The 13,581-nt window shown below is 36.3% G+C and overlaps 1 protein-coding gene across 1 annotated transcript in view; it reads left to right on the forward strand.

Moving 5' to 3' along the window:
- Nucleotides 1-13,581, forward strand: part of LOC125231643 (BAI1-associated protein 3) — a 144,367-nt gene that overhangs the window by 93,022 nt on the left and 37,764 nt on the right. Inside the window, exons 11-14 of the mRNA XM_048137125.1 lie at nt 850-1,014; nt 3,380-3,431; nt 4,470-4,566; nt 5,027-5,165. Of these exons, the coding sequence (XP_047993082.1) occupies nt 850-1,014; nt 3,380-3,431; nt 4,470-4,566; nt 5,027-5,165 (453 nt within the window). The remainder of the gene's footprint in view (nt 1-849; nt 1,015-3,379; nt 3,432-4,469; nt 4,567-5,026; nt 5,166-13,581) is intronic.

Consider the following 13,581-nt stretch of genomic DNA (forward strand, 5'->3'; position numbering starts at 1 on the left):
GAATATCGCGCGTTCTTCATGTCGGGCCATCAAATTGGGTTTATTGTTCATTTTACGGCGTGTTTGTTATTCTGAATAGCATGGAAATATTCCATACCAAATACGAGTTCGTGCCGCTACATTTCCATTCCAGTTTACATTTAAATTGTGCACATATTATATACCTAAGGTACAGCGGGGCATATCTCGACTGTAACGGGTCCATTTTTTCCATGTTTTAGAATGTTTGCATTAGTATAGAGTGTCCACCGTTTATATATGGTAGGCGTGTTCAGTGGATAAATACCTACATGTAGAACTCAACATCATAGTGTAATAATGGAAAAAATGAATCAGTTACAATGGCCCCCCAGTCGAGATTTGCCCCGCTGTACCTTATAAGAAAACAATTAATAAAACGTAAGAATTTAAAGAGTTATATTGCTATATCTAAACTTGTTTTACTTGAATACAGTCTTCAATACTTTTATAGTACATATTTTACATTTAAAACCGTCATGTTCCAGTTTTAATTATGGTAACTATACTTTGTAGGCGTTTTTTAAAAAATAAAGTTGATTGAACAACATGATCTTACTGATGACTTGAAAATTTGGTAGCCTAGATAAAAAGTACATATAAAGTTACTTAATACTTATCTATGTCTATGAAAAGCGTATTTGGACACTTTTCCTTCAGTATATAATAAGCAATAAATAGAGACGTAAATGTTAAGAAATAAACTTGTTATTGTGTTTATTTTTCTGAAAAAAAATTACAAGACACACAGCTTTTTTTCAAAACCAATTCTTGTACAAATAACTTCATTAGTTAGATAAATATCATCTCAAGAAGTTTGTTTTGTTTTAGGAGCGAGATTGTCGGGTCGCTACGTAAAGGAACCTCCGAGTGGTACGAGGCGTTGTGTGCGCAGGACACGGAATCCGAGCGAGGCGAGGATTTGGTGAACTTGATCACGCTCGTCCAGATCGACTTGCAGCAGGGACTCACCTACTACCATCCGCTGTTTGAGACGTAAGGCTATACTAGGTGCTCGCGAGGAACCACGCATACCGCATAACTTGAACCACGCGTTTCTGAGGCCAAAAGAAAAAAAAGTAAATTTGAAAATTTTTGTCGCCAAAAAAATTTTTTTTTGTTTTTTTTTTACTTTTTTGGACGTATTTTCACATAAAATTAAATTTTATCCATAAAGTTGGCAATTAAAATGAGTTTTTAATTTCTTTTTCTAAAAACCAATTTTTTTTGAAGATTTTCTTGTCACATTTTGACATCTATCAATGACGACTGTGAGACTATGCTCCACAATTGCGCATCAGCGCCGTTAAGAAGACCTTTTTTACTGAGTAACAATACGGAAATGTTTTTTTTTAATTGGCAATAACTCTGAAATTAGACGAAATCTAGAAAAGTTTATATATTATGACATTTTAGTCTTAAAATGTGACCAAGAATACGCTGTTAAAGTTATTTGGGTTCCTCGCGAGCTCCTTGTATATATTCTTATGCATACGTATTATACACGGTGATATATATATATATATATATATATTTCCGAGCTCATATAACCCGGCAACCTTCAAATCAAGAGTGAACAGGCATCTTCTGGGCGAGCTCCATCGTAGGCCACGTCTTTGCCTTTGGCTAGTCTGTGGTCAAGAGTAAGCCCATTTATAATAAAAAATATAAAAAAAAGACATGAAAAGGACCGGTCAAACTTTGCATAGTGAGATAGTGACTTTTGAGATCATAATTAACAACTTTTATTATGGGACCATAGCTGAAATCGCAAAAAAACAATTTGATTGTTCCATACATTCCAACTGTCATGATGCCGCTCATTTTTATGGAACTGCCAATTTTTTTTTGGTGATTTCAGCATTGACCAATAAATTATGACCTTAAAAGTCACTATGCATAGTTTGAACCATAACGGTCCTTTTTATTTCACTCTGTACCTACTTTCTTTAAAGGGGCTTCGAAATCAGTAAAAAAATACCGAACGATATTGGCTAGTCAGTTATTCGAAAATGAAACAAGCACTAGAGTGCGCATCTATATAATACGCAACTGTATGTCTGGCACGAATGCGGAAGAGAGATAAAGATAGATGACTCATCATTAAAGATCGTTATCAAGCTGCACTTTTCGTGGCAAATGGTACGGTTGGCAAAAAGAAAACAAATACATACATTTAAATATTCATTTTGTTCTTAACTACAAAATAAATACTTACCTTCTTAGGATTAGGTACACCTTTACGGTACAAAGCCTTTTCCGACCAACTATATATTTTTAAAATAATATACCTACGTCAAATGATATTAATTATGTCATAAGAATACATTACGCGAAGTGTATAATTATTATTTTAATCCAAATATTCAAATGCACTCTAAATACGACTATCTAGAATTGTTATTCAAGTAGTTGAAGTCAAAAGTAGTGCACGAAGTAAGACGAGCGCGGAGGAGTCAATAAAGTGCACGAATAATCCCAGTATCTTCATTCACAGAATGTTTTTGACACAATACCCAGATTTTATAACAACCTTCTTATAACTTCTGTCAACGTAGAAAGGTCATTTAGTTATTTAAAATGATTTTATCTAATCGACGTGAACGACTGACAGCCAAATCTGTTGACAAATTTTAGTTATTTATTCAATGTAATTTCGATAAGTAATTATAAATATGTATATATTTCATAATTTGTTAAGTATATATAATGTTTTAAATACTTGTGTATTTGTTTTTTTGCCAACCATACTTTGCCACCAATACAGCATGCTGATAACGATCTTTACTCATCATTCGCCTGCCCTTATCCCATTCATTTGGGGTCGGCGCAGCATGTCTTCCGCTTCTATACCTCCCTATCAGCCGTCATCTCATCATTCACTTGCTTTCGCTTCATATCATCTCTCACACAATCCATCCACCTTTTCCTCGGTTTTCCTCTCCCGTTACTTCCTTCCACACTCTAATAGAAAAAAAAAGTTAAATAGTAAGCTAGGAATTAGTTCTGTAGACCTAAGTTATATTCTAATAGTTCTTAATTTTTTTTTGTCATGATATTTTTATGCAATAAAGTTTTTATCTATCTATCTATAGATGACTACGTTATGTAAATAAATACGATTTAGAAAAATAGGAATTTTAGAGTTAATTAAACGCAGTGAGTCTCCAAACGCTGAGAGAGAGTCTTCGGGGGGTAGCAAAGGATGGAAAAGTTGTTCATACATACTATATTTTTATAACTTTATAAGGCATCGCTGTACTTTCAAACTCCAAAAACACAAGCCCAAGTTTGAAGCTCTAGGGAGTTTTATCAAGGCTATCCCGTCACACCCTTTGTAATACTGTTTTTTCCTCTTTAGAACCAACAATGTCCCCTACTTCAACGTGGTCTTCACACAGATTGATAAAATGGTAAGTGATTCTTTTATACTTACCTCATTTGAATTCGCTTACTTCTATGAGACAGGTCTATAATTGACCCCATTAATGTTCTACGTTGATCATTGTTTAATACGGTCCATTAATATACAGCGTGTGTATTCCATACGGGCGAATATCTTAATGACGATTAGTATCGGATCTAAGGAACCCAACTACATGATTTTTTTTTAATAGATGAGATATATTTTTTCATACATAATAATTCAGCACGCAGTGTATTATGTCCACATCAATTAGCGTACCTACCTAAACGTCATTACGACAAACGACATGAACGTCATGTCAAATTAATTGGATGGTGTACATTGGTGCTTGGCCAGATTTCGAAAATTAATTACTCTTAATTAATAACACTTTAAAAAAAAAATGATTATCCTATACGATTCGTACCATCAGATAATATAACTGGGTACATTATTCGCCCGTATGGAATCCACACGCTGTATACTTCAATATTCATATTTGAGTATCTACATATTAATGGACTATTTGAGTTTTCACTTATGTGAACCTAATGCTGAATTACAGAAATGCAAATATTATGTGAAAATTCATTTATCATTTTTTCATTAATAATAATAATAAGCAAAGAAATATAATAGTGTATAGAGATTTTTAATGGGCTCACAATAAATACATTTGAAATTGATAGGTAATAGTCATATCAGACTAAGACTAATGACTATTTTATGTAATTTACGATGACTTGCAGATTTTCCAAATCTAATATTTAATGGCATGAAAGTACGAGTGAAATCTCCTTAAGCAAACGAAGTACAATATGTAATAATACAGTGAATAATAAGAATAGTGCGAGATAATCTTCGCCTTTTCTTTTCCAATAAACTCTCCGCTCGTGTTGCCTTAGCCAATGATTGACGGACCCTTATGGAATTGTCAATCGGCAGATTACGCACTTGTTCGAACAAGGAAAACAAAAGACGACCTTTCCGTGATTTCTCGATAAAAATGTAACAAAGTAACTACTTTGCTTGTCTTTTGCTGTAGCTGTCTGAAGATGTGAGGCAGTGCGTGGAGCTGTGGGTAAACGAGGGCTGGTGCGGCGTGGCTGAGGAGGAAATATATGATGAACAGGGAAATGGAGGTATGGCATGTTAGCTTTTATTAGCCCATAGACAAACATTTTACTTTCACATAAATTGGTTTATATTATCTGTCTCTAATAGTTATAATTTGTACTCTAGTAAAGTAAATTTGAACTACTTAGCCGTATCAAATTATGTAAAACTTGCTTTTTCCCGCGGCTTCGCTCGCGTTATAAAGAGACAAAAAGTAGCCTATGTCACTCTCCGTCCCTTCAACTATCTCTACTTAAACAATCACATCAAGTCGTCGCTCCGTTTTTGCCGTGAAAGGCGGATAAACAAACAGACACACACACTTTCCCATAAAATATTAGTATGTATGGATTTAGTGTCATGAAGATATAAGCGGTCTAACGAACTCATTCAAAAACACTTTCACCAATAATATTTCTCTATAAAAAACAGCATAACAATTTAGTTCTCGAACTTTAGTTTTCCTACATTATTCGATGTTTTTAGTATGCGTGGTGTCAGCGAAGACGTTGCCCTTCGAAGTGCTAGCGGCTGTGCGAGAGCTGTGCGCCGCAGCGGCGCCCGCGCCGCCTATTCACCCGTCACATCCACACGACGCTCCTGCTCAATTGCTGGATGCATATCTGTAAGTAACTAGAGTATAACTAAGTAACATTGTTACCAGCAGTGACAGGTGCGAGGACTGTGTTGGCCGTACATCATATTCATGCGACGCTCCCGCTCAACTGCTGGACACTTATCTCTCTAATAATACGCTAATTGTGAGTTTTGTCAACGAAGAAGTTACCATTCCAAGTGCTGGCAGCGGTGCGAGAGCTGTGAAAAAGGATAACACTCTTTACAATCCTTGGTTGGCCTTCCAGCTGGTCCGATACATTTCAGATCAATATGCCCATATAGGACAATATATGGAAGGAATCCAGGCCCCGTAGCCGAATGGCATTTCTCCGACGCCAAACGAAAGCGATACGCCGCTGGCTCTGTCGCGCCAATACGCAAGCGCGATAGAGATAGATATCTACTAGCGCTTCGTTTCGTGAGCGTTTCGTGAGCGATTGTGCCATTCGGCTAGCCACCCTGGGCGGTCGAGCATGCCAGTCAACATAACAACAACTGGTAAAAAAAAAAAGAAAAGTGTTACCCATATAGAACATGGTGTTAAAAAAATGTCTTCGCAAATATTCACACAAAGCCAAATATAGCATCATTTTATTTATTCACGCGTGCAAAAATATTGCGTTAACGGTCCAATAAATAATAAACGAAACAAAGTACCTACGTCTATGTTACATTGAAACAGTATAAGTATTTTGCTAATTTTTTAAACCTCCGTGCAAATTGAGCACTCTACAGGTTCTACAGACATCAGACCAATTAAAAAGGCTTTTCATAGATTAGCGGCAGCTAATAGGAGGTGAGATGCTTACCTACTCGGTTTGAGGGCTTAAAGAGCGATCTTAGGATTACGGGGACCAAAGCACCAAGAATTTTCTGTCAATAGATTTAGATATCTTAGTTTCTTTGTCTGAATGACACTTATACTTAGTCTGTACTAGTTACGTAAATGACAAATTTAGTTAGAAACAGTGTTTAGTATCTGTATCTTAATCAGGACTAAATAATGTCCAAGAATATTAACGCACGGCTGAGTAAGTAGACAAGCAAACACTGTAATGGAACTACCAACAGTCTCGCTGAAATATTCCGTTGAGAAAAACAGAGGGCTTACGACGTGCTTAAGCTGTTTGCGTTCGTGTAAGCCCTACATTAAGCGGCCTGTACCTGAACTTGTTCTTGCCTGTCTGGCGCAATAATTAAGGGCCAATTTACACAGTGCAGGAGACTCATGGGAGTTTCATACATTGCGGCATTTGATTGGTGCGCTGAATTGTATCTAACCTCAACAGTCCGTAACATGAATAAAACCGCATGTGAGTTCGTGCGTCGTCTGACTTTACCTATGTATACATACTCGTACCTACATTAAGGATCGGTTGCATCAAACCGTATGTTACCGAATTTAGTGTTTGCAAATTTTTTTGTATGATAGAATTCTGCTGCGTGACTTTGATTTATCTGTTAACTGTGGTTGATGCAAGGGGCCCTAAGACTTGCGCTAAATCGCTTTTTCGTAATTATTCTGTAATTAACATTAATAAAAATATTTAAGGTAAGGTGGGGGAAGTTTGAAGCCGCTCGTAGTGCTTCACTATACGGAACATCCATTTCAGGAAAAAACCTTTAATCTTAACCCACATTACTTTACAGATTCCTATGAAGACTGTTTTTCGCTATCAAAGTGAAACGTGAGGCAAGACTTAAAATCATGTAAACATATTTTCCATAAATATTTTATTTATCAAGTTAAGTTTAAAAGGGCAACTACATCAAAAATTGCACTCTATGTTTTATTTAAACTCCATTTAAAATAGGGTTGGCATTTTACGCTAGTACTCTAAATCTGACTCACTTAGTGTGGGCCCGCTGTTAAATATAGCAAACAGATATATTATAGGTTACTAGATCAAAGATAAATACCTACCTACCGATGCCTTTGTTACAGATGTGGGTCATTATTTCAAGGGGTTCTAAAAATGTTCAAAAACAAAAATTCTCTTTTTGATTAGTTTTTTGTTTATTATGGATGTAGTCAGATATACAAATGAAAGTTTTAATGGTGTTAGAGATCAAAAATAATTATTTATGTAAAAAAAACTCAAAAAACTATATTTGGTGGTAACGAAAGTGACCATGATGACCACGAAAAATAACACTTAATCATATTTTAAGCCTTTTACATATATAATAGAAATTACAGTTATAACATGATTTAGGAACCATCGATTGCAATCAGTCAGGTAGCAATGAACTTGACATAAACATTGCACGTTCATTAAAAAAAATAAAAATGACTTGCTCACGAAAGTGACGAATTCAAATCATCACTTTAGTTACCCAACTTAGTCTACGCCTTAACGTCGGAATTTAGTCACTGTAATTGAATCAAATATTGTTTTAAATGTGATACCTATTATTTTTAGATCGGTATGGTATGCATGTTGTATACTTTCATATCAAACATCCCGACTTTCAGTTGAATTGTCACTTAGATGATTTTCGAATAAGGTTTTTCCGAGTAAACGTTTTTCTGTAATAACAATAACTACGCACTACATGTAGTGCGTAGTTATTGTTATTGAATTGAAACTTTTAGTGCGACTTCCAACTGATAGCGCGTAACACTCAGTCAGTGTTACGTTGCGTTAAAGTCACTCACTCACTTACTCACTCAGTGACAGAATGGTTTTGAATGGTGGAATAGTAGTTTTGAATGTGTGTGTTTTATATTGAGATCGAGTGCAGAATGAATTTATGTTTGGTTTTTCAATAATTTGAGCAATTAGCAATGTAAAATATTTAAAAAAGTAAAAAGATGGAAGTAATTAAACGCAAAAACGTAACAGTCACTTGACAGAATGTTTTTGAGGTTATGTTACGAAGTTTCACTTCTTCCCCGCGGAGGGACTCCACGCTCGGAAACGTTCGTATATAAGGTATTAATTTGGTCAACAACTTTGTACTGAGACTAACTGAAATAGCATGAGAAGTTCGTGAGTTTCTGTGAAAATACAAAAGAAAAACATTTCCCACGACATTTGTACCATTTATTTACGTAGCATTATTAAGGTGGCTCGCCTAGGTTACCCGAAGCTCAGGCTGCGTTAGATGGCGTTAATCTGCAAATTACCGGTCTTATTTTTTTTGTGGAGTCGTACAGGCATTTATATACTTTCAATTATGCTTCGCGAACATTTAATATTAAAATTTACGTATTACAACATACATTCAACTTCTCATTGTAACGTTAATCCCCTTAATGTAGATAAATTTACTATTTTACACTATTTTTAAGCACCACTCACACATACAAACAGTGTTTTTGTATTCCTTCTAGTCGATAATTTCACGCGGCGACAGCTTGTTTAAATAGCCTTGCGGTAAATACGTGCCATCGCATGATTTGCATGGAAGTACTGGGTTCGAATCAAGGACTTTTTCTCTCTTTTTTTTTAATACTACGTCGGTGGCAAACAAGCATACGGTCCGCCTGATGGAAAGCGGTCACCGTAACCTATGGACGCCTGCAACTCAAAGAGTGTCGCATGCGCGTTGCCGTCCCATTAGAAACTTGTACACTCCCCTTTGCTGTGTGTGCACAACAAAAAGGAGTGTACAAGTTCAAAGGAGGGTTTGGGTTGCCGACGACTCAAAGGACAATAGACGGAACAAATTAGTTCCGTAAGTCCTCCCGTCGTCAGCACCCCGCACCCTCGTTGAGCTCTGGCAGCCTTACTCACCGACAGGAACACAACACTATGAGACACTATTTTTTGTTTAATTATTATACATAAATGTATACAGTACTCGTACAGTAGTTACTGAGCGTTTTCCACAAAAAAGATTAAAAACCTATTCTCTTACATGGTAATAATTTTTGGGTTCGTCGAACTCAGAATTTCTAACATAATTATCCTAATCTGATATTTTAAAAAATTCCAAAAAGTATAGATAAATTTTAGTTTCTAAAGTACGATTCGAATGATTTTTTTTTCTAATTGTTTATTTTAGATGGAGCAAGGGTATTCAAATCGCTTTTGAAATCTTAAATTAGTAAATGAAAATGCAATAGTTAACTGAGTATCGTAGTGCTTTAAAAACTCAAGTGGACTTTTTTTATCTAAGGAGTAATTTCGAGAATATATTATATTTAGCGAGGGTATTAAAAGTTGTGTTTTATATCTCAACTTAATAAATAGAAAATCAAAATGACAATAAAAAAATCAATATGTTCTCGAAGATAAAATTGATACCTATTCGGCTCTCCATTCTTGCTCGGTCAATAAAATATACGAAATTTATATCCAAAAAAAATACAAAAAGTTTATAGAATCCCGGGATTCGAACGCAGTTTCACGGCGTGACAGGCGACTGTTCACCAACGACGCCATTACATAACACGCTGTTACCGACGAAATTAGGCTGAACGTATATAATTATTTAAGGTGGCTCTCTTTCCATACAAAAAACATCTACCATTTATTTAGTCACCGCACACTACAACTAAATAAAAATATGCGCATACATCTACTATACATTATCCATCGTCGCAGTATTGAACGAAATACATTGTTTCATACAGAAATCATGGACAAATCCATGTGAATTTTTTATTAATTTTACGAAAATGTGCGTGCCAAATTTTGTGTACAGACACAGAGCCGTCATATTTCGCGCATTTTTAGTTGACATTGTCATCAGTGACACTTGGCTCTTGACAAGTAATTATTTAAAGATATTGGTTTACTTAACTCAAGCAGACTCAGAAATAATGACGCATTTTGTCAATAAAGATACATATCGTGTATTTCGACACTGCTAGTGTAAATCTAAATGGCGTCTCGGTCAAACGCATTGACTATGAAGCAGAAGATCTCGAGTTCCATTCCGGAGTCTTTTTTAATCATGTGAACTTTTTTTGGATTTATTAAGTTTTTTTATATTTTTTAATAGAATAAATATTCTATAAAAAAGACTCTTACTATATTTCTTTCCTATTTTTTATTTTCATACAAAAATACAATACAATCTTTATTATGCCTTTGTTGATAAAATAAAATATTATACGCCAGGTCAGGTACATAGGTCATAGTGTGGGCATAGTATTAGTAATGTGCTGACTTCCTTACATTTACTGAGCTAGTTGACCTATGTTATTGTTGTGTGAATGTTTTTCTTCAACAACTAAATAGTTATATATATGAATATGTATGTAGGTAGCTTTTGCACATTGTAATTTTTCCTCAGTCACCCGTTGAGCTCAGAGACCACGAACGCTGTAGTGTTCGAAACGTCGGGATGAATTGTAAATTCATTATACACGATTTAATCCGTTTTCATAGTTTTTATTTCATGAGTAACTATCGCGGTAACTGAAGACAATATTAACTAAATGGTTACAAATAATAATTATCATCAATATAATCTGGTCCAGGCAGGCAATTATGGTCGCGCGATAAATGATAAAACATCTGGCCGTCCCTATAATCGCACTTACTAATAGTGCGACAGGGACGGCCTGATATTTTATCGTCTATCGCGCGACCATGCTACCCGTGCTGTACTAGCTTTTGGCCGCGGCTTCGTCAGAAAGAGACAAAAGTAGCATATGTCACTCTCCATCCCTTCAACTATCTCCACTTAAAAAACATGTCAATCCGTCGCTCCGTTTGGCCGTGAAAGACGGACAAACAAACAAACAAACACACATTATCTTTGGTGAAACAACGAATTCTTCCACTTCAGATTATAGAGTAACCAGCTTTTCCCATTTATAATAAACTAGGTTTTGACCGCGGCTTCGCTCGCGTAAGAAAGAGACAAAAGGTAGCCTATGTCACTCTCCATCCCTTCAACTAAATCCCCTTAAATAATCACGTCAATTCGTCCCTCCGGTTTTGCCGTGAAAGACGGACAAACAAACAGACACACACCCTTTCTTATTTGCAGGGCCCGTAACTTTCATGCCGCTGACATAAATTTGACGTCACGCTGCATATAGGATGATATTATTCTCGAAATTACTCCTTAGATAAAAATAGTCCACTTGAGTTTTTAAAGCACTACGATACTCAGTTAACTATTGCATTTTCATTTACTAATTTAAGATTTCAAAAGCGATTTGAATACCCTTGCTCCATCGAAAATAAACAATTAAAAAAAAATCATTCGAATCGTACTTCAAACTAAAATTTATCTATACTTTTTGGAATTTTTTAAAATATCAGATTAGGATAATTATGATAGAAATTCTGAGTTCGACGAACCCAAAAATTATTATCATGTATCATGTAAGAGAATAGGTTTTTAATATTTTTTGTGGAAAACGCTCAGTAACTACTGTACGAGTACATATACATTTATGTATAATAATAAAACAAAAAATAGTGTCTCATAGTGTTGTGTTCCTGCCGGTGAGTAAGGCTGCCAGAGCTCAACGAGGGTGCGGGGTGCTGACGACGGGAGGACTTACGGAACTAATTTGTTCCGTCTATTGTCCTTTGAGTCGTCGGCAACCCAAACCCTCCTTTGAACTTGTACACTCCTTTTTGCTGTGCACACACAGCAAAGGGGAGTGTACAAGTTTCTAATGGGGCGGCAACGCGCATGCGACACTCTTTGAGTTGCAGGCGTCCATAGGTTACGGTGACCGCTTTCCATCAGGCGGACCGTATGCTTGTTTGCCACCGACGTAGTATTAAAAAAAAAAAGAGAAAAAGTCCTGGATTCGAACCCAGTACTTCCATGCAAATCATGCGATAAACACGTATTTACCGCAAGGCTATTTAAACAAGCTGTCGCCGCGTGAAGAGGGAATATAGAAGGAATACAAAAACAGTTTGTATGTGTGAGTGGTACTTAAAAATAGTGTAAAATAGTAAATTTATCTACATTAAGGGGATTAACGTTACAATGAGAAGTTGAATGTATGTTGTAATACGTCAATTTTAATATTAAATGTTCGCGAAGCATAATTGAAAGTATATAAATGCCTGTACGACTCCACAAAAAAAAATAAGACCGGTAATTTGCAGATTAACGCCATCTAACGCAGCCTGAGCTTCGGGTAACCTAGGCGAGCCACCTTAAATATAAATAATAATGTCAAATCCATACTAAAATTACAAATAAGAAAGGGTGTGTGTCTGTTTGTTTGTCCGTCTTTCACGGCAAAACCGGAGCGACGAATTGACGTGATTATTTAAGGGGATTTAGTTGAAGGGATGGAGAGTGACATAGGCTACCTTTTGTCTGTCTTACGCGAGCGAAGCCGCGGTCAAAACCTAGTTTATTATAAATGGGAAAAGCTGGTTACTCTATAATCTGAAGTGGAAGAATTCGTTGTTTCACCAAAGATAATGTGTGTTTGTTTGTTTGTCCGTCTTTCACGGCCAAACGGAGCGACGGATTGACATGTTTTTTAAGTGGAGATAGTTGAAGGGATGGAGTGACATATGCTACTTTTGTCTCTTTCTAACGCAAGCGAAGCCGCGGGCAAAAGCTAGTACAGCACGGGTAGCATGGTCGCGCGATAGACGATAAAATATCAGGCCGTCCCTGTCGCACTATTAGTAAGTGCGATTATAGGGACGGCCAGATATTGTCTTCAGTTACCGCGATAGTTACTCATGAAATAAAAACTATGAAAACGGATTAAATCGTGTATAATGAATTTACAATTCATCCCGACGTTTCGAACACTACAGCATTCGAGGTCTCTGAGCTCAACGGGTGACTGAGGAAAAATTACAATGTGCAAAAGCTACCCACATACCTACATACATATTCATATATATAACTACTAGCTTTTACCCGCGGCTTCGCCCGCGTAATAAAAGTATTCATTAAGATTTTCATTTGGATCCGTAGGTTTCTCTGTAGGTATATTTATCTGCGATTATTTCGATTGCACATAATACTTTTGCTTGAAATGATTGTAGAAATATTACACATCGACCACAGCATAGGTAATTCTATATACGCTGGGGAAACCTTTATAAACATCCCACATAGCCCGTATTTCGACACTATGATCGGTGGATAAAAAGAACTTTTTTCTATTATCCCTTACAATTTTTTACATTTTGCTTATACTTATCGCAAACGTAATCTTCAAGCAAGCAAACAACTATCGTCTTAGAGCACATTGATTGTAAGAGACCGCCGACCGATTATGCGTATCCCTCTAATGATACCCATATTATCCATATCCGTATCCCTATCGCTATCCCTATCGCTATCGCTAACGCTATCGCTATCGCTATCCCTATCGCCATACCTATCGCTATCCCTATCGCTATCCCTATCGCTATCCCTATCGCTATCCCTATCGCTATCCCTATCGCTATACCTATCGCTATCCCTATCCCTATCCCTTATCAAGATAACACTTTAAGTTCTCGCGCTTTGTACACATACTCGTA

Source organism: Leguminivora glycinivorella, chromosome 12 (assembly GCF_023078275.1).
Source record: "Leguminivora glycinivorella isolate SPB_JAAS2020 chromosome 12, LegGlyc_1.1, whole genome shotgun sequence".
Classification (NCBI taxonomy): Eukaryota; Metazoa; Arthropoda; class Insecta; order Lepidoptera; family Tortricidae; genus Leguminivora; species Leguminivora glycinivorella.